This window comes from Narcine bancroftii, chromosome 5, assembly GCF_036971445.1.
Source record: "Narcine bancroftii isolate sNarBan1 chromosome 5, sNarBan1.hap1, whole genome shotgun sequence".
Lineage (NCBI taxonomy): Eukaryota > Metazoa > Chordata > Chondrichthyes > Torpediniformes > Narcinidae > Narcine > Narcine bancroftii.
Genome location: NC_091473.1, coordinates 47351200 through 47376761, shown reverse-complemented (window position 1 = coordinate 47376761; position 25562 = coordinate 47351200). Strand labels below are relative to the sequence as shown.

The following is a 25562-nucleotide window of genomic DNA, read 5'->3' as shown; positions in this document are numbered from 1 at the left end:
CAGCCTGCTTTCCAATTTGTCCTTTAAGTAGGTTTTCAGTTGGTGGTATGCAAACATTGTACCGTGAGTTATTCCATATTTGTACTTCATTTGTTCAAAAGATAATAATTTATTTCCCAAAAAACAATTTTCTATTCTTTTGATCCCTTTTCTCTCCCATTCTCTAAAGGAAAGGTAATCTATTGTGAAAGGGATTAGTTGATTTTGCGTCAATAATAATTTTGGTAGTTGGTAATTTGTTTTTTTCCTTTCTACGTGAATCTTCTTCTAAATGTTGAGCAGATGGTGCAGTACTGGTGAACTTCTACGTTGCACCAGTTTTCATCCCACTTATAAAGTATATAGAAACATAGACAATAGGAGCAGGGGTAGGTCATTCGACCCTTCGAGCCTGCTCCGCCATTCTACGACATCATGGCCGATCTTAAAGTTCAGTACCCCTTCCCCGCCTTCTCTCAGTAACCTTTAATACCCTTATACTGAAGAAATATATCTAATTCCCTCTTAAATATATTTAATGAACCTGCCTCTACTGCCCTCTGTGGCAATGAATTCCACAGATTCACCACCCTCTGGGTAAAGAAATTCCTCCTCATCTTGGTCCTAAATGGTTTGCCATTTGTTCTGGTACCTTCTCCCCTATTTTATCTAGCTCTAACCTGGTCCAATCTGGTTTTTCCCTTGTTTGATAAAAATCTGATAGATGTCTTAATTGTGCTGCTCTATAATAATTCTTAAAGTTTGGTAGCTGTAAGCCCCCTTGTTTGTACCATCCAGTTAATTTATCTCACACTATCCTTGGTTTCCCCCCTTTCTATAAGAATTTCCTTATTATTTTCTTTAGCTCATTGAAGAATTTCTCTGTTAAAGGAATTGGTAACGATTGAAATAGGTATTGTATCCTTGGGAAGATATTCATTTTAATGCAATTTACCCTTCCTATCAGTGTTAGTGGTAAATCTTTCCAATGTTCTAAGTCATCTTGTAATTTCTTAATTAATGGCTGATAATATAATTTGTATAAATGGCCTAGATTATTATTATCTAGTCTAATACCTAGGTATCAGATTGCTTGTGTTTGCCATTTAAATGGTGATTCTTTCTTAAACTTTGTGAAATCCACATTATTCATTGGCATCGCTTCACTTTTATTTGCGTTGATTTTGTATCCCAATATTTCTTCATATTCCTTCAATTTCTTATGTAATTCTTTTATTGATAATTCTGGTTCTGTTAAGTATACTATGATGTCATCTGCAAATAGACTGATTTTATGTTCCTTCTCTTTTATTTTTATCTCTATAATTTTATTTTCTGTTCTATCAGTTCTGCCAAGGGTTCTATAGCTAAAGCGAACAGTGAGGGAGATAGTGGACATCCCTGCCTAGTTGACTTGCTTAATTTAAATTGGTTCGATATATATCCACTTACTGTCACCTTCGCCAATGGTCCCTTATATAATGCTTTAATCCAATTAATATATTTCTCTGGTAGGTTGAACTTCTGTAGTACTTTGAATAAATAATTCCATTTTACCCTGTCAAAGGCTTTCTCTGCATCTAAAGCAACCGCCACTGTTGGCGTCTAATTTCCTTGTACTGCATGGATTAACTTACAGATATTGTCTGTTGTTCGTCTTTTCTTAATAAATCCAGTCTGATCTAATTTTACTATTTTTGGTACACAGTTGGCCAATCTGTTTGCTAATAGTTTTGCTATTATCTTATAATCTGAGTTAAGTAGAGATATTGGTCTATACGATGCTGGAGTTAGTGGATCTTTTCCCGTCTTTGCTATTACTGTAATTATTGTTGTTTTACATGAATCTGGCATGTTTTGTGTTTCTTCAGTCTGGTTCATTACTTCAAGGAGAGGAGGAATTAATAAGTCTTTAAATGTTTTATAGAATTCTATTGGGAGTCCGTCCTCTCCAGGCGTTTTATTGTTCGGTAGCTTTTTTTAATATATCCTGTATTTCCTCTATTTCAAATGGTTTTATCAATTTGTTTTGCTCCTCTTCTTGCAATTTTGGTAGTTCAATTTTAGCTAGAAACGCATCTATTTTGTCTTCTTTCTCTTCGTTTTCAGTTCGGTATAATTGCTCGTAGAATTCCTTGAAGTTTTCATTGATCTCTGTTGGGTTATATGTAATTTGTTGGTCCTTTTTCCTTGATGCCAATACCATTCTTTTAGCTTGTTCTGTTTTAAGCTGCCAAGCCAGTATTTTGGGTGTTTTTTCTCCTAGCTCATAATACTTCTGCTTTATCTTCATTATGTTCTTCTCCACCTTATACGTTTGTAGTGTTTCGTATTTTTTTTCCGCCAATTCTCTTTTTGTTGTATCTTCCCTTGTTGCTAGTTCTTTTTTTGTACTTACTATTTCCCTTTCCAGCTGTTCTATTTCCTGATTGTAGTCCTTCTTCATCTTAGTTACATAACTTATTATCTGCCTTCTAATGAAGGCTTTCATTGCATCCCATAACATAATCTTTCACTGATTCCGTATTTATTTCAAAGTACATTTTAATTTGGTGCTCAATAAATTCTCTAAAATCCTGTCTTTTAAGTAGCATGCAATTTAATCTCCATCTATACATTCTTGGTGGGATGTCCTCCAGCTCTATTGCTAATAACAAGGGTGAGTGATCCGATAACAATCTAGCTTAATATTCCGTTTTCCTAACTCTCCCTTGGATATGGGCTGACAACAGGAACAGGTCAATCCTTGAGTATGTTTTATGTCTACTCGAATGAGTATTCCTTCTCCTTTGGGTGCTGCCTCCTCCATATATCAATAAGTTTCATTTCCTGCATTGATTTAACCATAAATTTGGCCACTTTATTCTTTTTGCTCATCTTTTGTCCAGTTTTATCTATGAATCCAAATTAAGGTTAAAGTCCCCTCCTATCAATATATTCCCCTGTGTATCTACAATCTTCAAAACAAAATCTTGCATAAACTTTTGATCGTCATATATATTGAACAAATTCCAGAGTTCTGAATATATCTGACATTTTAACATTGCGTATCTCCCTGCTGGATCTATTATTTCCTCCTCTATTTTGATTGGTACATTTTTATTAATTAATATAACTACACCTCTGGCTTTTGAGTTATATGATGCTGCCGTTACGTGCCCTACCCAGTCTATCCTTAATTTCTTGTGTTCCACTTCAGTTAGATGCGTCTCCTGCACGAATGCTATATCTATTTTTTATTTTTTCAGTAAATTTAATAGCCTCTTCCTTTTGATTTGGTTATGTATTCCATTAATATTTATAATCATATAGTTCAACATGGCCATTTCATACTTGGTTTACATCTCATTTCCACTTCCTCACCACCACCTTTCCCCTTTTACCCCATTTCCATTTCTCAGTTTTCTTTTTTGAACGCACTGTATGACAGCACTTCTAAAACATAAAATATTTCAACCATTCCCACATATAAAATTCCCTTCACCCCAAGTATCTCCCCCCCCCCACCACTTTCTCTGAGTCACCCTTTGTCCCATGCCACAACTCCCCTCTCCATTCGGACTGCGAACCCGTTCACAAGTGTCAACTGATTTCGCAGTGACTGTTATTCTCTCCCATCCAAACACTTCCAGAAAAGACTTTTATCTTCACATTACAACAAAGCTCCCCCTCCATTCTTCTCTTTCACTTTTCTATTTATTTATTTATTTATTTTTAAAACACCACCCCCCTCCTTTTTTCCCCCTTCTCCCTTACTTCCCTTTTCTTCCCTCCTTTAGTTCTTACTTATACATTATTTTTACTTCTTTATATGTAGTTTGTCATCGATCTTTGATCTTGTTACCTCTCTTCATCTCTCTTTCTGTCTTGAAGGCGTTCTGCAAATTCTAGTGCTTTCTCCGGATCCGAGATCAGTCTGTTTTGCTGCCCCGGGATAACAATTTTAAGCACCGCTGGATATCTTAACATAAATTTATAGCCTTTCTTTCATAGGATCGATTTTGCTGCATTTAAACTCCTTACTCTTCTTCAGGAGCTCAAAACTTATGTCTGGGTAGAAAAATTTTTTTGACCTTTGTATTCCAGTGGGATTTTGTCTTCTCTCATTTTATTAATTGGCTTCTCCAATATATTTTCTCTTGTCGTGTATCTCCGGAATTTTACTAAAATGGATCTTGGTTTTTGTTGTGACTGTGGTTTTGGGGCTAATGTTCTGTGTGCCCTTTCTATTTCCATTCCTTCCTGCATTTCTAGCATTCCCAGGACTTTTGGGATCCATTCTTTTATAAATTCTTTCATCTTCCTTAAGGCCCACTATCTTTATATTGTTTTATGTGTTTCTTTTCTTGAGTACAGTTTTATTCCACTACTGGTAAGCGGAATTTATGCCTGGCTCACAGAAAAAAGAACTTCAAAGTTGTATTTGATGTCATGTATGTACTCCATTTTCCTCCTTCATGAATGCATTAGAGCTTCAGACACTGAGAAGATTCAAGACAGTAACAGATAAAATCATGGATTCGGATGAGATTGAGGTATGGAGTTAATGCAGGAAAATAGGAATGGTAAGGCAAGTTCTGACCTTACTGTTGATGGAGACAAGTTTAAACACCAGTGATGAGAGAAAAGGCAAGATCACACAATCAATGCAAAGAATAAGTGTACCATATATACTTACGTAATCATCAAATTTTTCAGGTCAATTTTTTGACTGTGATATGTATTTGCATTGTTCAAGGCGTCAGGAGCTCAGATGGCCGGGACTGTGTGGTGAGTTCGTGTATGGGTTGTCAGGTCGGCTTTTACACAAGTCATACAAAAACAAGCAATTTTTTGGGCTGGGGAAGAGGGGGGGGTGTTTGACTATTACACTGTATCGATGATTACACAAGTATATACTTTAAATCACAGCAGTGGAATTTTCTTTTCTCTAAATGAGCAAAAACCTAATTCATTGTAGGTTACCTTAACACCAAACTTTGACAGGGCTTCTTCAACATTCTGCGAAGAGAAAAAAAATCACTTCTCTGAAGACAGGCAACTGGATGGAGGGTTACTACAGCATAAATGCAACTGCTTTGAGGGGAAGTGTTTAATTGTGACATGTATCTATTCACTATTTGATAGGAGGAGGTTATGGGGGGGGAGGGGGGTGGGATTAGATTTTACAGATCTTTCTTAATGTACATATCACTCTTAGCATTTGTCCTTTTACTACCCATCAATGTAACCCAAAATAAAATTTCATCACTATGTACAGAGAAATTAAATACATACGGGGTAGTTACTCCGGTTACATTCTCTGCAATTTAGGAATAATACAGTGGTGCAGCTCCAGTAATGCAGGTTCAATCCTGACCACCAGTGCTGTCTGTGTGGAGTTAGGTTGTTCTCCATGATCCAGTGAATTTTCGCCAGGTGCTCTGATTTCTCCCACAACCCAAGGATATGCAGGCTGGGAGGTTAACTGGCTGCTCTAAACTGCTCTTCATGTGTTGATACATGGTAGCATCAGGGAGGAAAATTATGGGTTATGGTGAGGGTAAAAATGAGAACAACTCTTTGAAAACTCGGATGCTAAGTGGTGGATTGATGTGCTACAACCAGAACACTGTGGGTATTTCCAGTGACTGCACCTCAAGAAGGATACATTAGCCTTGGAGAGAGTGAAATAGAATAAAGCCTAAAATCCAGCAGTTAATTATCAGAGATTAAAGAAACCTTGTTGTATTCCTTGGACTTCATCAGGTTAAGGAATGATTCAACTGAAGATTTGAAGGTACAAAGAAAAACATGGTTAGAGAGAAAATATTTCTGATGGCAGGAGAGGTTTGGTACCAGGGGCCAAAGTTCAAAAATTAGATCCAGGCACTTCATAGGTTAAGTTCCTTTTATTACAGCATAGTGACAGGCCCTTCCAGCCCATGATCCCCATGCTACCCAATTATACCCATGTGACTAATTAACCTACTAACTCTGGAGGACTATGGAACATAGGAGGAAACTCGAGAGCCCAGAAGGAACCCATGCGGACACGGGGAGAACGTAGACAGTGGCGAATTTGAACCCAGGTCACTGGTGCTGTAATAGCGTTGTGCAAACCACTATGTTTCTGAGGAGACATTTTGACAGTCCTAGAACTGATAGCAATTGGTGCAGAGTCAATAGTTAAAATTTGAGGGTGAACCACAGGTGTTCAGAGTCAAGATGGGTTAGTAGATTGAGGGCACAATTTCACAGTGAGCTCAATGAACAGCAAAACAGGTTCAAAGTGCTGAATTTCCAACCTCCATTTTCAGTGCTCTGATATGTATTTTGAGCTTGCAATATCAAACAAAAGTTGAACCAAATTGTAAGCATTCTGTACTTACAGTGGATGACCCAGGTACCCCAGGTTTTCCATCAAAACCAGGTTCACCCTGTTGCAAATCAAGATAAACAACAATGTATAATCTCATTCCCAGCCATTAACCATAAAACTTGGTCAGTAATTCCATTACCAGAAAGTAAGAAAAACAGACAAGCTATGCATAGCAAGCTCCCACAAAAAATATATATATAATCAGGTTATCCTCATGAATGATCTTGACTGAGGAATAAGTATAGTTGTAAATATCCCTGCTCTTCATTGAAATGGGCCTAACCTAAATTACCACTGGCACTGTGTGCAAGGATGAATAATATGCCTCTGAGTGCAGAAAGCATTTGTAAACCACCCACCCAAACAGGCAAACAATTTAACCTTTTACCTGAATGACTGCATCTTTGCCAGTTTGCCACTCCCTCTGTATTGCACTGGAAGATTACTCTGCTCAGTGAATTGAATTGTTTACTGTCACCTGTACCGAGGTATAGTGAAAAGCTTTGTTTGCATGCAATCCAGGCAAATCAACCCATGCACAAGCACAACAAAATAGCATTAACATTAAAACAATCCAGGCAAATCAACCCATGCACAAGCACAACAAAATAGCGTTAACATTAAAACAAAGGTGCATGATATAGGATTACAGAGAAAAGTGTAGATAAAACAGTGGAAAGGAAAATTTATTTAAGAAAACATTGTTAGTTATTCTGATAGTCTTAGAGTTGAGCCTTAATAAAAGTAGAACAGTTGTAACAGATGTAAGGAGCAGATCTGCTGGGGCCAGCTCACAAAGAGCCAGAGTGGGATGATGCATAAGTGAGGGCATTATCACATCTGTGAAAGAATCATTAAGCCCACCAAAACTTTGATGAGACTACATTTGACGTTACAGAGGCTGATGAGCACATTATGTTGTTCCAGTGTTTGATGCATTGACTTTTACAGAACTTGAGGTACTTACTTTATGACCTTTGGATCCCATGTCTCCTTTCTCTCCCTGTAAGTACAAGAACACATCAGACATGTACTTGAATTCCACAATCAAGAAACTCTGCTTAAAATTTAAGGACCCCTCCCATGTGAAGCCTTCACTTAATCGGTTTTGTCTGTACTTCTCTCCTACCGACTAAATTCAAAACATTTTATGATTTCAGTCCATGGCCCCTTTAAATCTGCTATGGCCCCAGGAGGACCATATGATCTCTGTTGAGAATGTCTGACATAGAGCATTACCACATCTCTCGGGTTGTCTCAGACACCTGCAGTGTCTGTGTGCAAAATGCCAAGAAAGGGGTTACCTTATCGTTGGCATGTTACTACTACCTTAAAGCACATATGAAGTACAGTTGAAAGCTGGTGGCCTCACCCAACAGCTGAATTTGCCTGAAGCCCTGGGTTGACATGAGTGAGAAACAATGACACTCAGTTTTTAAGACCAGTTTAGAAGGGCCCACAATTCCACAACATCAATACCTTAAAGTCTAGGTTCTGTACCTTAGCTGGCATTTCACAGCATTGAGATGACTGTATTTCTGTTAAACACTACAGGTTGAGTGAGAAACATTGGCCAGGGCAATGCTGAAATTAGTGCTACTGATAATGGCAGGGAGCCAACTAAAATATTCCTTTGCACATTCTAAATGTGCCCATTATAAATAAAACAGGGTAATGCCATCAAGAGACAATTGACAAAATTCATACCATATAAAAAATTATATTATCAAGAATAATTTCTTGCCTGAACATCTTAGTTTATGATAGTGAGAAGGTAAAGGACTTACACGAGGGCCTACAGATCCTGGGATACCTGGGATTCCCTGTAGAAAATAAGCAGAGCCAAATATTTTTAAGGAATCTTATAACAACTACAATTTCAAGGACCGTCAATATCAAGAGAAACCAGTTCCAGTCCAACATCAGGTCCTTGTGAAAGGGTATTGGCGTCACCTAAACATTTTGTTTTGCAATTGTACTTGAAGAAATCGGAGTTTGACATCTCATCCAAAACTAGGTGGCTTTGACAGTGCAAATCAGATTCCTCTTTGAGCATCAGTGGCCTCCAGACAAAGGAAAGAGATCAGAATCTTCCAAAGAAGCATTGATTTTTAAAAAATGTAGCCTGGCCAGGCATAATATCATGCCCAAAGGAGTTGGTTGTTCAGAGAGAAGATCCCCATGTGCTGGATGCAATGAGGCTAATTTGGGAGGGTCCCAATGATTCACAATATATTTGTGAACTGAAGGTATGGATGAGCAGAGTGAACCGATGCATTTCATTGCTATAGGTCATTAGGGAGCAAGGGTTTGAAGGTGGCTCAACAATCAAATATTGTCCCATTTGTTCCTTGTATCAATGACAATCACACAACATCAAACACCAGAAGTTAGAGTACACTTTCCGACTTAAAGACATACAACAATCAATGACACAAGAACAGACTTATTCACAAACATGGGGAGAGGATAGTTATGGTTCAGGATGGGTAGGGTTAAGGATAGGGATCATGCTCATTGGGTGGACAATAGGGAGATCCAAAATCATTGGATGCAAAGATTGGGGAGTTGTTGGATGGTGACAATTATTATCATAGAAACTTCTCAAAGCAGAACCTATCTGGAAGAAAGGTTACAGGAAAGGATGGAGCCCTTTTAACTAAAGCAGAAACTTGCTTCAACCTGGAAGTCATGTTGTAGTTCTATAAAACTTTGATTCGGCCATATTTGAAGCATTCTGTGCAATTCTGGTTCCTCTATTACAGGATCTGAAGACTTTGGAACGGGTACAGAAGAAATTTACTGAGATGCCTACTGGATTAGAGGGTTGGACAAACTTAGGTTGTTTCTCAAGAGCATCAGAGGTTGAGTTGTGACCTGACAGAAAAATACAAAATTATGAGAAGTATCGATAAGATAGAGATTCAGAATCTTTTCCCCAGAGCAAAAATTCCACATACTGAATGGCATCCTTTTCAGGTAAGTGGGGGAGGAGGGGTGGGGGGAATTTAAAGAAGATATTCGGGCAAGTGGTTTTTTTTTTTTTTTTTTTTTTTTTTTTTTTTTTTTTTTTTTACACAGAGGGTGGTGTGCCTGGAATGGACTGAGAGGGTTAGTGGTGGAAGCAGATGTGATAGCAGTGTTTAAGATGGTTCTACATAGACTCATGAATGTTCAGGGATAAAGAAATAGGGATCATTGCAAATAGCAGAGTTTTAGTTGAATTTGGACATCATGTTTGGCGCAGGCACCGTGGACTTAAGAGTCAGTTCCTGTGCCATACCCATGGTCGTAACCATCAAGTTAATCCCTGCTTCAAGTGACATTAACATGTCTCAAATGCAGAAAACAAGTCTGTTCAGGTGATGCCAAAGCACTGCCCCTTGCCACCTACCTGACTACCTGGGGGGTGCTGTGCATTTCACATGCACAGCAAACCAGACAAACCTTTGGAAATGTACTACCAGCATGCTAAAAAAGATAATATTTCAATAAAACGTCATTGCACAACACATAAAACATTGTACTGCAAACAGGATATCTTGACCTCCTGTAGTGGGATCTGAACTCGGGTCTGTTAAGACTGGGTCGCTGATCTACTTTCCCTTTAATACAATCATTACACTACTCTTTTTCCCTGTAGTAGAGACTTTTTGATGATCCTAAAAGAAATAAACCTATTTAAGCATTCAAAAAAGCAATTCACATAATACTGGCTTTTTGTAAAATATATTGTGGGGCTTTGGCCTGAGCAGAAATATTTAAAAAAATTGAAAATCAACATCTGTCATTAATATGGAAGAAGGATCACCATTGTGGAAAAGGGTTGGCTTCTAATAGTGACATGTATTATTAGTGACATTAGACAGCACTGGATAAAAGGAACTATGTTACTGACACTTAGACTCAAATACACAGAACTGTGTACTTACAAGATCTACAATCACTTGGTCCTGCATCAAGTCAATAACAGTTTAAGTACAGTTGTTAGCATTTATACATTATAAAATCTAGTCTCCTCAGCTTAACATTTTTAAAAATTCATGCATTTGTAGGATATGCGGCTCCATTTATTGAATGCCTCTTCTTGCATTACAGAAAGTGGTAGTGAGCTGCCAGTAAGACTGAAGTCCTTTTGGTGAAGGAGTTCTCACAGTAATGCTGGCGAGAGAGTTGAAGGAATTATGATAACTTTAGAGGATAAAGCCTCAACATTTGGGAGAGAGGTTGGGATAGATTTAGGACAGGGATGAGGAGGAACAGAGAATAGTGAATCTATGGAATTCACGACTCAAGGAAGCAGGAGAGGCAGCCTCATTAAATAGATTTCAGATGTAGTTAGATAGACTTTTGCATAGTAGGGTAATTAAGGGTAATGGGGAAAGGAGGGTAGAGCTGAGTTCAGAGCCAGATCAGCCATGATCTTTTTGAATGGTGGAGAAGGCTCAAAGGACAAATGGCCATCTCATGCTCCAATTTCTTGTGTTCTTATTTAGAAATCAGGATGGTGAGGTGGAGAACTCTACCACTCTACCTGTTGCCCTGCTTCATGGTAATATTCACAGGCTTGGGAGGTGCTATCAGATAGCCTGCAGTCACTATATGTTGCTGGAGGAATGGTAGATGTAGTGCCAATCAAGCAAGTTGCTTTGACCTGGATGTTGCCAAGCCACATGAATAGTAGAGCCACACCTTGTGGCGAGTCGAATTTCTTTACATTGTCTCTTGACAATTCTTGGTAAATTTCTGTTTCTTAAAAATTCTTGTCAAATGTTAGATGCTTTGTCAGATGGGAGATGTAACTTTTAATGGTTTTAGAGTCGGCATTGAACTGTGATTGAAGGTGAAGTTCCCTCCATATTGCCCAGCCACAATCCCCATCTCCTCATCTAAATCCACCTAGGACTCTTCGCTGCATTAAGATCTATCCAGGGTCACTGTGTTATTGGAATCTATGTCACCATCTCTTGGTGTACCAGCATCCGACCACAATTGAGACAGCTAAAGTAATCAATGATTCTTGTTATCTTACTGGTGTTCCTGCGGGTCCTTGTGGTCCAGTTACTGGTGTGGATGAATCAAGTCCTTTGATAAAGATGACCTGGAAATTAATAAGAAATCTGTCAAGCTTATTGCTGAAGCTATGTCTACATTTGTGGGGGGGGGGGGGGGGGTGGGGGGAGGAGAGAGAGAGAGAGAGAGAAGAAATAGCCAACATTATAGGTTTATGAGTTCAGAAACTTGTTGATGAGAATAGGCAACAAAATTTAGCTGTTCACATTAATCTCTTGGTTGGCGGCCTCTTGTACAACTCACTGTAGTTAAGAAGTGCAGTGAGCCTGGAGAAATAGGTAACACCAGAAAACAATGCCTTAATTATGAAACAAAGATGTGACCAAAATAATTTTAGAGGCAGACTGTAAATACTGGAATCCAGAGCAAAACACAATTTGCTGGAGGAACTCAGCAGTCCAAGCAGCATCAGCAGGAGAAAAAGAATTGATAAAATTTTGAGTCAGAACCCCTCATCATCAAGACTAAATCTTTATGAAGTGGGAACTTTTTTTTGTGATGAAAGGCAAATGGAGGAGCACTTTTACAGTATAACACGTGCACATTAAATTCTGCTTCTGCTATTCAATCCCTCTGAAGTCAATGGGCTGAGGTAAAAGGTCTACCACAACCTTATTAAATATCAAACCAAGTGTGAGGGTTTGAACAGATGATTTGAACATTGTGTTCAATGTGTGCATGAAAGCATCAGAGTGCTGTAAAAAGCCATCTGGTTCATTTTGCTCGAAACATTGGTTATCCTTTACTTCCTATGGACACTGTGTGTCCTGGTGAGTTTCTCCAGCACGTTTGTGTATTGTCTATTGGTTCACTAATGACTTTTGGAAAAAGTAATGTGTCCTCCTCACCCTGTGTGGTCTCTGCATAGGATTCCTGACCCATCAATGTGATTGGCTCTTAATTGCTTTTTTAGTCCGGTGACAATTAGGCTTGGACAATAAGTGCTGGCGTTGTGAGAAATGTCCAAAACTTGCCAACAAATAACTGAAAAAATGTCAAACACTAAAAAGTGAACCTCCATGTTCTTTAAACCTGATAGATTTTCCAGGTAGAATATTGCATACCTGCCCAGGTGGTCCCGGAGGTCCTATTAAACCTGGCTGTCCGGGAGTTCCAATAAGTCCTGGCACCCCAGGATCTCCACGCTCACCTTTGACACCATCTCGACCCTATTTAGCATGAAATAAATGATGAGACATTTTTGCAATCAAGCAATTCATCTGTGCAGTTATCTCCAGAAATCTATACAATGTTTGTCCCCATGGTTTTCACCAGCAAGAGCCTACAGGTTTGATTCCAATCTGGTACAATCAGGAGTTTCAGGATGGTAATATAACAAAACTTTAATCCTGCACTTAAGAGGAGAGAAAGCATTCTCACTTCTGATTTCCCAATGGCCTTGTTGGAATATGGATCAAACAGATTTATGGACTCAATTTAACTGATACATTAAAACTCACTATCCAGGTGTGTATGCACCAACCAGCCATACAAGTGATATCATTATCTGGAGCATAATGCTTGATGAACTGGTGGAAGCAATTTCAAAAAGGGGATGGCATAGTTTTTCAAAGAATTAAAAAAGAACAATGCCATGGAGAAATGCCTTGGGAATGAGTCCACCAGAGTGCATTAGCAATGGATTGAACTACCTCTCTGTGTTTTGGGAATTTTCATCAATTTACATCAACAAAAGGAACAAACTTTTGAAATGGAGCTGATTGCCATAAATGGAAATTAGTGACCAGTTAAATTTGGAACAGCTAATTGGGATAAACCTCTTGGCTCAAATGGTGAAAGTAACTATGACTCATTGTAAGGGAAGGAATCTAGTCGGGTATTATTCAGAGACATCTGAATTCTGCAATGGGAGAGATGATGCAGATAGTAGAGAATGGGTTAACCATCCTCTAATTCTGTCAACACTGCATCTGAATTGTATGGAAGAAATTAAATGAAGCCACATGATAGAATGCTTTGAGCCACTCCTGGATAAAAGGTTTTATTTACATGTAAAATGTAGAACACTTTTGATGATTTACATCATCCACCCTTGCAACAGCTTGTTCTAACTACAGCCATTCCTGTAACATACATACGTTTCGTGGAGTCTCTCCTGGGTCACCTTTTTCCCCCTACAACAGAAATACAAATCCTTTAGTGGATGAGCAACAACCCAGCATGCTATCTGGAGAGCCCTGGCCAAAGTGTAATTGTCCTATAATGTAGTGGGAGCATTGATTTCACTCCATTTACCTGAAACCGCACACAGTCAGCAAAGATTTTACAGAACTTTCTTCATTGCACAACTCCTTTCATTGTTAATCCTAAATGTTATTCTCCTGGCTACGTGGCTATGGCACCAGGTATAATGGAGACATTTCTAATGTATGGTCTAAGGTGCCATGGTCCAAATCAGCAGTTAGGCATTCTTTCAGTGCCTTCTTGGACCACCTGTGCTGAAGGTAGACCCATTGTGCTGTTGGATGAGAAGTTCCAGGATTAGGACCAGTGACCTTGACATGGGTCAGGTTGCTGTGCACCTTGGAGAAGAATCTGGAGTTGGTGGCATTGCCCTCCGACAGCAGCCCCTACTCTTGCAGGAACTAGAGGCGGTTTCGGGGGGTGGGCTGTGAAAGCCGATATTCAAGAAGGGATGATGACTCACTCCAATGCATCTTGCAGACCAAGCACTATGTAATTGTTATCTTGTCCAGGAACAACAGCGAAATTCAACAGCTTTTTATAGGCTAGAATGGGCAGAGATCTGTAGCAGTGCATGTTAAAATGATGACGATCATCAGTGCACAGATTGTTGTTCATGTAGTTTCTTCCTCAGTACATCCTCATAAGTGAACATTTCAAATCTGACTGGGTATTGATACAAAAGGCTAGTGGGAACCTCTTAACAACTGATATCCTGGGGTCTGAAGAGATGTAAAGCCCCATTTCCATCATTGTGGAGCAAAGAAACAGGCCCATTGGCCCAACATATCCATGTCAATCAGTGCACCTATCCATACTAATCCCATTTACCTGCCACCTGAACCTTTAATCACATCAAGGTTGTCAGTGTGAATGCTCAGGTAAGTTCCAACTCAATAATATTTTCTTCCTCCTGGTCCAACAGAGGACTATGAGATTTCTTCTATCCTAAACTCCATCTTTTCCAAGGCAACATAGTCCAATACAGTTAGAACAGGGCCAGTGACCAAGGTTCGAATCCAATGCTGTCCGTAAGAAGTTTGCATGTTCTTCCCATGACCTGTGTGGGTTTTCTCCCGGGTGCTCTGGTTTCCTTCCACCCTTCAAAATTCTACAGGGTTGGGAGGTTAATTAGGTACAATTGGGTAGCATGTGCTTCAATGGCCAGAATGAGCTTCTACTGTGTTGTAAATGATTTTTTTTTAAATTAAACACACCCCTTAAACCTTTACAATCATTTTGAATAGACCATTCCATGGATACCAATGAAAACCCAAGGTGTCATCCTTGAAGTGTTCTGGAAAGAGTCAACAAAGGATGATTAAAAAAAAGTTCTTGTCACTTTTGAGAGCAAATTATGACTTTTGTAAAGAAGCTAGATGGATGTTTTCATGCTTTACACCCCCCCCACCCCCACCCCGCACAAGGATTCAAATTGAGGTCTAGCCCTGTCTTTCTGTTGGGTATTACCTTCCTTCCATCCTCTCCTGGACTCCCATCTTCTCCCTGTGGTAAAGCAGAAAGACTTGGTTCAAGACATTTTTTTCATCAAATGAGTGGGATGGCCAACAAAGAAAGACTCGTATAGAATGAAAATGTTTCTTTTACCAATTAACTACAATCTATCCTCTCTACATCTCCTATCAGTTATTGAGTCTTCATAGGGTGAGACCTTGTCTTTTGCTGCTGTGATTATAGCATAAGAAATAGGTGATAGAGTAGGCTATCTGGCCTACTACCAAGCCCGCTCCACCATTCAATAAGATGACGGGCATGGATCCAGCTTCATTTCTCCATTTGTTCTCCATTACCCATAATTCCTCTACTATTCAAAAACCTGTCTTAAATATTGTTAGTCTATACTGCTTCTTTGGGGTCTGGGAGAAACAGTTCCTCCTCCCTGTATTAAAACTATGCCCCTGAATCATGAGGCTTTGTCCCTTAGTTCTATTCTCACATGCCAGTGGAAACAACCTTTCTGTTTCAAACTAATCTATTCTTTTCATAATTTTATACGTTCAATCCTTCATTCCCCCCCCGCACACCTCCTCCTCCTCCCACCCCCTCCCCACCATTTTAACCTTCTAAACTCCAGTGAAAATAGTTGTAGGCTATCAATCTTTCCACTTTACAATTTCTGCTGTTATTTGTAATGAAACTATTGGCAGAAATTTCCTTGGTATTCCAAATAACTTATGGGGGTAACTTTGCAGAAGACTTGGCAGAAATTCCAATCTTACCTGGAGTGCACTGCCATTAAGGGGTAATTTTGCCTGGCCTGCAGGAAAAAGAACCTCAGGGTTGTATGTGATGTCATGTATGTACTCTGACCATAAATATCTGAAATCTGAGTTACTTTTAACTAGTCACTTCCTGATGTCATCTCTAAATGACTATTGACAGATAGTTTTAGCATTCACCATCATGACTCACATCTGCCTTCAATTTGCCAACCAGCCAAACATATCGACAGGCAACACCATCTCCCTAGCTCTCCACCTAGCCTGAGTACACCTGGATGCCAAGCACACCAACATCAGGCTACTGTTCATAGACGTCAGCTCTGCCTTCAATATCATCCCCAGCAAACTCATTCCCAAACTTTAGGATCTTGGTCTCAGCACTTCCCTCTGCAACTGAATCCTTGACTTCCTGTCCAACAGACCGCAATTAATGAAGATGGGTAACATCTCCTCCAATGATCACTCTTAACCAGGGTCGATGCCAGAATGAGTGTTAAAGGAAGGCATTAGAGTAACTGGAATGGGGGGGGGGGGGGGGAGCACAGACGTGCTTGAACCTACCTGCTGAATGAACGTTAACCTCCTCTGTCCCTTTGACATAGCAGCCAAAAGTGCTGTTTTTAATTGTGTGGAGAGTCACTAGCGTGCATTACACTAGTGGTGTTTGACGATCACTAGCGACGCAGGCGGATGAGTCTGATGGCGAGCGATGGCCGTGAGCGCCCCCACCCCCTTGGTGCTGACCCTGCTCTCAACACCAGCACTCATCAAGTATGTGTACTCAGTCCCCTACTACACTTGCTTTATGCCCATGTCTATACAGCTAAGTTTCAACTCCATCTTCAAATTTGCTGATGACAACTCAGTAATGGGTTGGGTTCAAGATAATTGTTGGGCGCTACCAGTTGCCCCAATAATTATGGAGACAAAGACTGAGGGGAACGATAGGCTTTATTATAGAAGAGACTGCTGACCCGGGTCCAGGCTAGGGAAAATGAGGAGAGGGAGAGAGAACTTGACCTTTTTGGCCTGGGTAATATGGGGGAGACCAGGGAGGAGTCAAGGACAGGATGTCACCAGGAGGGCGGGCCAGCCAGTACACACAACCATATACCACAATAATAATGAGACTGAATACTCGGAAATCAATAAGATGAAGAAGATGATCACTGACTTCAGGAAAGAGGGCAGAGACCATTCCTCTGATCACATTAATGGCATTGAAGTCAAAATAGCAGAAATGTCCGAGTTCTTAGGAGTAAATATCTCCAATGTCCTGACCTGAGACAAGCACATTGATGGGACAGTCAAGATCGCACACCAGTGCCTCTATTTTCAAAGGGGACGAAGGAAGTTCAGCATGTCTCTCCTGTCTCTCGACAACTTCTACAGGTGCATCATAGGACGAGAGCTCTGCTCAAAATTAGAAGAAGCTGTAGAAGGTGGTGAATTTAGCTCAGAAAAATCACACAAACTCCCCTCCCCTCTACGGATTCCATCTACATCTCCCACTGCCTATAGGAAAGGCAGTTAACATACTGAAAGACCCATCACAGGCTGGACCTCATTGGGGAGAAAGTTTAAGAGTTTGAATGCACGCATCAACAGGGTTAAAGGCAGCACCGTCTCCCCTCAGCCATCTGAATGAACCTCACAATAATGCTCTCATGCTGCTCTTGCTTTGTACCAATTGATCTTCCTTTTCATTGTAAATCTATATTCTTTAAATTGCACTCTTTAAACTGCTGTATGAAATATTTGTCTGTTTACAGACAAACCCTTCTCCCTGCAATAGGTATTTCACAAGATCACAAGATAAAGGAACAGAAGCAGGTCAGTAGGCCCATCGAGTCTGTTCTGTAACTCTACACTAAGCTGAACTATGCTCACACCTAGTTCCAGTTTCCAGCCTTTTTCCCCATATCCCTTGATACCTTTACTAATTAGATACTGATCAATTTCCTGTTGAAATTCTCCCAATAATCTGGCTTCCACTGCTGTATGCAGCAGTGAGTTCCACAGGTCCACGACCTTCTGTCTAAAGAAGTTCTTCCTCATCTCTGTTTTAAATGGATAACTTCTAATTTTAAGACTGTTACCCCTTGCCCTTGATTCACCCACCAAGATCTTATCCACAATCACTCTGTTAAAACCTTACAAAATTCGAAATGCCTCTACAAGATCCCCTCCCATTCTTCTATTACTCTAATTAATACAGTCCAAGAGCTACCAAACATTCCTCCTATGCTAGCCCTTGCATTCCAGAAATCATCCTAGTAAATCTCCTCTGCACCCCCTCCAGCAACATCACATCCATTCTAAGATAGAGGGCCTAAAACTGTACACATTATTCCAAATGAGATCTCATCAGTGCCCCACAGAGTCTCATTAATACCTCTCTACTCTTGTACACTATTCCTCTTGAAATGAGTGCCAACAAAGCATTTGGTTTCTTCACTATCAACCCCAGCAGGTCATTAACTTTTAGGTTTCCCTGCAAAAGGACACCTAGATCCCTTTGGTTTGAATTTTCTCCCCATCTAAATAGTACTCTGCCTGTTTATTTCCAATGCCAAAATGTAGAATGGTACATTTCTCTATATTGTATCTCATTTGCCATATTTTTGCCCAGTCTCCTAATCTGTCTTTATTCTTCTGCAACTTTACAGTTTCTTCAACACTTCCTGCTCCGCCACCTATCTTGGTGTCATCTGAAAATTTGGCCACAAAACCATTCACTCCATAATCCAAATCATTAATATAAATTGTAAACAGCCACGGCCCCAAGACCGACCCCTGTGGAACACTGCTTGTTACAGGCAGCCATCCTGAACAGGATCCCTTAATTTCAAACCTTTGCTTCCTGCCTATTAGCCAATTTTCTATCCAGTCTAATAGCATCCCTGTAATTCCATGGGCCCTCATCTTATTTACCAGCCTAACCTGTGCCACCTTATTGAAAGTCTTTTGAAAATCCAAATATACAACATCCACAGCCTCTCCTTTGTCTATCCAACTTGAGATTTCTTTAAAAAACTCTAATAAGTTGGTCAGGCAGGATCTACCCTTTAAAAAACCATGCTGACTTGGTCCTACCCTGTCATGCATCTCCAGATATTTCATAACCTCATCCTTGAGGATCAACTCTAATATCTTCTCAACCACCAATGTCAATCTAATAGGCCTATAGTTTCCTTTATTCTGCTTCCCACCTTTATTAAACAGCAGAACCACATTTGGAACCTTACAATCCCCTGGAATCATGCCAGAGTCCACAATCTACAAAGCCACCTCTTTCAGAACCCGCTGGTGCACCTCATTCGATCCGGGAGATTTATCAATCTTTAATCCATTCAGTTTATCTAGCACAATTTCTCTAGTAATCTTAACTGTATCTTACTCTACTCCCTGAAACCTCTGTCTGTCAGGGATATTACTAATGTTTTCCACAGTGAAGATAGATGTAAAATATTGATTTAGTTCTTCTGCCATCTCTTTATAACCCATTATAATTTACCCAGCACCGTTTTCTATCAGATCCTATGTCAACACGTGTCTCTCTCTTATTCTTTATATATTTTGTGACAAATAAAGTAAACTTACTCTGGACAATGCATGGAGCATACATTGTATCAGACATTTAAAACCAAGAAATTAAAAACAGTTATCTACCAAATTCCCATCAGTTTGAAGGAGACACTCATTTAACAAAATTTACAATTCAAGTCAAAGCCAAAGTTCTCAGAAAATGAATGAAAAACAAGGATTGGAGATGAGCAGGATCCTAGGGAAGGTAATAGAAAAATGGGGAGTACCTCTTTGGAGGCATTTGTGTCTGCATCAAAGTAAGTCTCACTTTCTATACTGTTTGGCAGATTTAACAATGTTCAAGGATTTACAATGTCTTTTACAATTAATACAATGATAAAAAGGAGTAAAGGAGGAAGGAGCTGGAGGAGGTTTGGAAGATGTCATGTTTTCAAGACGCTTAAGAGGTGTCAAAGAATTTACTTTCCAAACCAAGATTCCTCCACGCACACACCTCCCTTACTTTCTCAGTCCTTTCCCCTCCCTTGTAATTTCACACATATCTCTTGAATATGGTACATCTTTAGAATGAAATGCCACAGAATTAGGCTATTCAGATCACCATGCTTGTGCTATCTCTTTAAGAGAACTATTCTTGTTGCCAGGGTGCATTCCATCCTGAGATTCCAAGTTCTTCATGTAATCCCCTGGCTTCTGTCACTGGACCTTAACTTATTTCTCTGCTGATTGCTTGAAAATAGAGGTCTCATTTTTATGTCAAGACCCGTGAGGAGCAAGATCTTGGATCCCACTACCAGCCCTGTTACCCTGTTGGAGCCTGGTATCAGCAGGCAGTCAAGACAAAGAACAGTCGTTGAACACACTTACATCCCTCCCACGAAGACCAGGCTTCCCTTCTTCCCCTGGTTTGCCCTGTGTAGGTGGGAGGAAAAGAAATATAATGCAGTAACAATGAAAATACACATTCTTAAACAAATTTTCTGTTCGTTCCCTGCAGGCAGGGTATCATAGACAGATTTTCTTGGTCTCGCCACCTGCTGGGAAAGTCAATGCAGGTGGGATATTCCAATGTAAATGTCATCACACTGAGGCCTGAATCCTCCTTGTAGCGCAGGTCAGACGACAGGAGTACGAGCCCTGACTAATCTCTCCTCTTCCTAGGTAGCATTCAGACATGAAACAGTCTTACACAGTCAGACCTCTTTGCCTTAAGGAAATGAGATGGATGATTAATGGTTAAGAATCTGATTCTATTTCTTCAAATTTTTATCCGTGATCGTTACTGTATTTCATACCAATGGCTGCCTCTGTGAATTGTTGCAATTCATCTCATATAATCCAATAACAGCTGTAAGACATTAATGCACAGCATTTGTCTTTACTCTGACTTGATACACATAAATAATAATCTATGAAGCATCTAAATTAAACAGGTAATATTCACATTCTAATATGGTGGACAATGTAGGAGGGGTTGCAGGGGAAGGTGGGTGAGCTTTTGGGTGGAAGTTCATTTCTCATGTTTCACATTCTAATGATCTCATGGAAAGGGGAATCAGTCAGGGATTGGAGTAAATGGCTCATTCAACTGAATATAAATCCAAAAGGCTGCAGCTGCTGGAAGTCTGAAACAAAAATGGAAAATGCTAGAAAAATTCAGCAGGTCAGGAAGCATCTGTAGAAAGCGCCAGTTGGGTCTGCAATGCAGAATTCAGACCAAGTACTATAACCCTAAAACCATCATTTGTTTCTCTTTACACAGATGCTGCCTGACCTGCTCAGTGCTTCCAGCATTTTCTGGTTAATTTCATTTTTACGGTATTTTCTGCTATCACCCAAGACCATTTTCGCCTCCATCAACATCCGTCCCATTTCTTTTCCTGCTTGGAAAGAGGATGCTTGGGTTAGTCACTTTCCACCACTCCCGTGCCAATCTGGAGGCAGTGGACAGGAGATGTCTTGAGTGGACTAATTTACACTGCAACATCCCCCAACGCGGCTCCTCAGGACTCATTCCCCAGTTCAAACTAGAGTTGAAGAGCTTCTTCCATGAAGCAATACAAACATTCTGACCCATGTCAGCAAAGCTTCCTGCTAATTGATCAAACCGCTTGCACCAAATATCAGCAGGTCAAAGCTCTGTGAAATCATTCTGATATTTCACCATTAAACAAATAAAGATGCAACTTACTGGATGACCTGGTGGTCCTTGAGATCCAATTGCCCCTGGAGCTCCTGGAACTCCCCGAAGGCCAGGCAACCCCTGTGTTGTAAAATAAGAATGTCATTTTATTTTCACTCTTTGAAAGGTATAGCAGTACTTACAAACAGAGCCTGTTTAAATTATATTGTTAAGACACCTGTCTTTTCTAATGATGTTCACAACTTTGAGAGCGATTCTGGTTACCCCACAGCAGAAAGAAATGTAGAGGCTTTGGAAAAAGTGAAGAAATTTATCAGAATGTTCCCACTATTTGAGGGTAGGAGCAATAAAAGGAGAAGTTGGACAAATTTGGATTGTTTTCTCTGCAGTGTTGAAAGCTGAGGAAAGACCTGAGAGAAGTTTATTGCGGGCCATTATTCGATTTATATTTACAGATAACCTTGTTTAGAGGGAGGGGATAGATTAGTAGGAATTTTTTTTCCCTTTTATTATTAAGACAAACAAGCAAAGGGGCATAACTACAGATCACGGATCATATCACCCTACAACATGATCACATAAGAAAAGTATAAAATATCTTGTATAAGGGAATTTTATGCTTATTTATTTGTATAATTTTTGTATTCAATATTATTTTTGGACATAGTACAAGTTAGGATGTTTATAATTATAATATTTGATGTCCTAAATGAAATAAGTTATGTAATAATTGTTTATGCTTCTAATTTACAATTGGTATGTGAAATATGTATATTATTTTATTTATGTTATCTTTACTATACCTTGTGTAAAGAGCTTTTGTTAAACTCAATAAAAATATTTTTTTTTTTAAGTTTATAAAATGATGAAAGGTGTAGATAGGATAGACAATCCCAGAGTAGCAGTTTTGTGTTAACCTTTAATTTAATGTTAAACTATATTTCTTTTAGAAAAACATCTTAGTAAAGTAAATTTATAGAGTTAAACTATTGTATCTGTATTATTAGTAAGTTAGCTGTGGGTTGGTATAGGGCCACACACAGGTCACAGCACATTTATAGAGAATCATTATTTTCAAAGAGCGTTCATTCTTGGAGTCGATGTGTCTTGGACTAGCAGAGCTAAGTGAGTCTTAATTATTCAAGAACTGCTGAGGAAGCCATCTGTTTTTTTTTTAATCAAAGCCAGTTAAGTTTCTTGAACAGAGATGAGGTCAGAGGTCGTTATGGATATGACATGGTTTTGAAAAAAGAACAGAATTTTGGTAGAAATAAAACTGATGGTCATGTAGTTTCCAGAATTGGGTCTCACCTTGACCATGATGTAACTGTCACATGACTTGGAGGAATATATTAATGAATTCAGACATTTTGTTTTCAATTTTGGAGCAGTTCAGCTTGCAGTTTACAGAAGTCAAAACCCTGTGACATAAAGAGGTTGAAACCTTGTAAAAGACAGGGTTACAGTAACCAGAATTGGTGCTGTTTGTTGTGTGTTACTCCTAGAAGAGAGGAAACACAGAATCCATGGTTTTTGAATTAATGAAGACCACTTGCTGCCTCTTTGGAAAAGAAGACAGAATTCTACTGGGTCTATTTTTGTGTTTGGCCACTATGTTTAATCCTTGTCTGGGTTTGTGACTTAATTGTGGAAGAAAATAGCCACATTTGCTGTCTTTGAGAAGAGGGCAGCTTCTTCATGTGCAAAACATTGTGAATAAAAGAGGCCTGAAGATACAATGTTTAAAAGCTCTTTATAATTATTTCTGAACTGAAAATTTAAGACCTTCTTGCAAGACTAAAATGATGCAGAACTTTTAAAGATCAACTTTTCAGAATGACATACATTTATATTTGTGCGTAGTGGGGTTAAGTTTACAATTAAGTTAGAAATGTTATGGTATTAATAGTTTAATTAAAACTATAATTTTGAATTTGTCATTGGCTGGTGAATTTTTCATTGCTGATCATGTGTTAGTGCTAACAAAAACCTTTTCATCCCAAACATAATTAAAAGGGTCGCTAGAGCATAACACCAGGATAAAATGTCAAAAACTAGAGTACATGCATTTAAGGTGAGGGGGAGGGGAATTTAAAGGAGATGTGTGGGCAAGTTCTTTTTTTTATATACACACAGGGAACAGTGAGTGCCTGGAACAGACCGCCAGGAGGAGTAGTAGTGAAAGCAGACACAATGGAAGATTTAGAGGTTTCTAGCTAGAGACATGAACATGCAGGGAATGGGACATACACTGTATATCATGTGCAGGTAAAAGAAATATAGTTTAATTAGGCATCAAGTTTAGAAATTGAGGGTTGAATGGCCTGCTCATCTGCTTACTATTCCCTATTCTACATTTAACAGTTACACTTTCTGAAACAGAGAAGCTCTTCACCAGAGTATGAATATTGTGCACATTTCCAGTCACTACAACACTGGAAGGATATGGTAGCAATAGAGAGAGTGCAGTGGAGATTCACCAGGATGTTGCCTGGAATGGAAGACTAAGGAGATTGGATAGGCTGGGTTTTTTTTCTTATTGGAATGTAGTAGGTGACCTTATAGATGTTTTGTAAACTATGAGGGGCAGAGATAGGATGGATAGTCAGAATCTTTTTTCCCCTCAGAGTGGGGAATCTAGAACTAGAAGCCATAATTTTAAGGTGAATGGTGAGCAATTTGAAGGGTTTTTCATGAAAAGGGTGGTGAGGATATGGAATGAACTGCCAGAGGAGGTCATAGAGCAAGGTACAATTCCAATGCTTCAAAGGCATTTGCATAGGTACAGATAGGAAAGGAGGTGAGGGATACAGGGCCTAATGTAGGCAAATGAGGGTGAATGTAGATCAGTGTAAGGGGTTCATGGAATGAAATCTTAAAATATTTTATGTTTTTTTTAAATGTAGACAGTAAGAGAAAAGTATGAAAGAAACCAACTAAAATTGACTGCCTCACAGGGAAGGTGGACCATATACTTTGAGCAGAATCCCAAGGGGGGCTTAGCCTGAAACAGGTTAAGAATGGCTGGTATAGATAAGCATCACAGTCAGCATGGACAAGGTGGGCCAAGGGACCCATTTCTGCACTCTATGTCTCTCGGAGACAAAGCTGTTCAATGAGATGTTTACAACTTTGCCTTTCATTGATTCACACTAAACATGTTGTTACAAGTGTACTCCTGCTGCACAAATTCAAATTTCATTGCAATTTAAGTGCTTGCCATCAAGTAAAAATGTCTCCCCTGTTTATATGAAGAGAGGATAAAAAAGGATTTTCCTCCCTTTTGGGAGGAATTATTATTCTTATATGACCTTATCTAAATACACTGGATTGAATAATTTTTTTTCAGCCAAATACTGCAACATACTTCCTCGTAAAAAAAAGGTACTGGGCAAATAGCTGCATGACCCACTGAATTTCTCCAGCAATTTTGTGCATTGCTTTACAATCCCAATAACTGCAGACTTTCCTGTTTAATGACAAACATGTTTAAAGGATTTTTCACAAAAAGCACTATTCTAGCAGAATTTAATACCAATTATATTTGATTTATTCCCAATCCATCCTCCAAATTATTTATTTATGTTGTTCTTCATGACAAAATAGTTTATATCTATAGTGTCTTTCATAATCCCAGATTTTCCCAAAACCTTTCTGCCAATTAAGTAGTTTTCAAAAGGAAAAGGTTGTTGCAACATATATTTGCGAGAACACCTTTAATGTAGATGACGTTTTCAAGCTCTTTAACAATCATCAGACAAATCCCAAAATAAATAAGTTATTTAGATTGGTGACCTAAAAATTAGTCTAAGATGTAGGTTTTAAGGAGCACTTAAAAGAGGAAGAGTTTAGGGAGAGAATTCCTGAACTTAAGCTGCAGGTGAGCAGGCTAACCTAAAATGGTGGTTGAAGGATGGGCACGCTGCAGGAAATGAGGGTCTGTTTTGGAGTTCTTAGAAGGCTAGATGGGGTTCCAGATATAAAAGGAATCATGAAAGCAGTTTGTAGA

At 39.3% G+C, this 25562-nt stretch overlaps 1 protein-coding gene across 1 annotated transcript in view; it reads right to left on the bottom strand.

The window, feature by feature from the left end:
- The window catches only part of LOC138765292 (collagen alpha-1(VII) chain-like), a 188701-nt gene that overhangs the window by 102131 nt on the left and 61008 nt on the right, over positions 1–25562 (bottom strand). The window contains exons 23-32 of the mRNA XM_069942338.1: positions 21602–21673; positions 20278–20322; positions 15089–15124; positions 13513–13548; positions 12478–12582; positions 11373–11441; positions 8128–8163; positions 7308–7343; positions 6351–6398; positions 4945–4980 (exon numbers count right to left, since the gene is read on the bottom strand). Coding sequence (XP_069798439.1) covers positions 4945–4980; positions 6351–6398; positions 7308–7343; positions 8128–8163; positions 11373–11441; positions 12478–12582; positions 13513–13548; positions 15089–15124; positions 20278–20322; positions 21602–21673 — 519 coding nt within the window. The remainder of the gene's footprint in view (positions 1–4944; positions 4981–6350; positions 6399–7307; positions 7344–8127; positions 8164–11372; positions 11442–12477; positions 12583–13512; positions 13549–15088; positions 15125–20277; positions 20323–21601; positions 21674–25562) is intronic.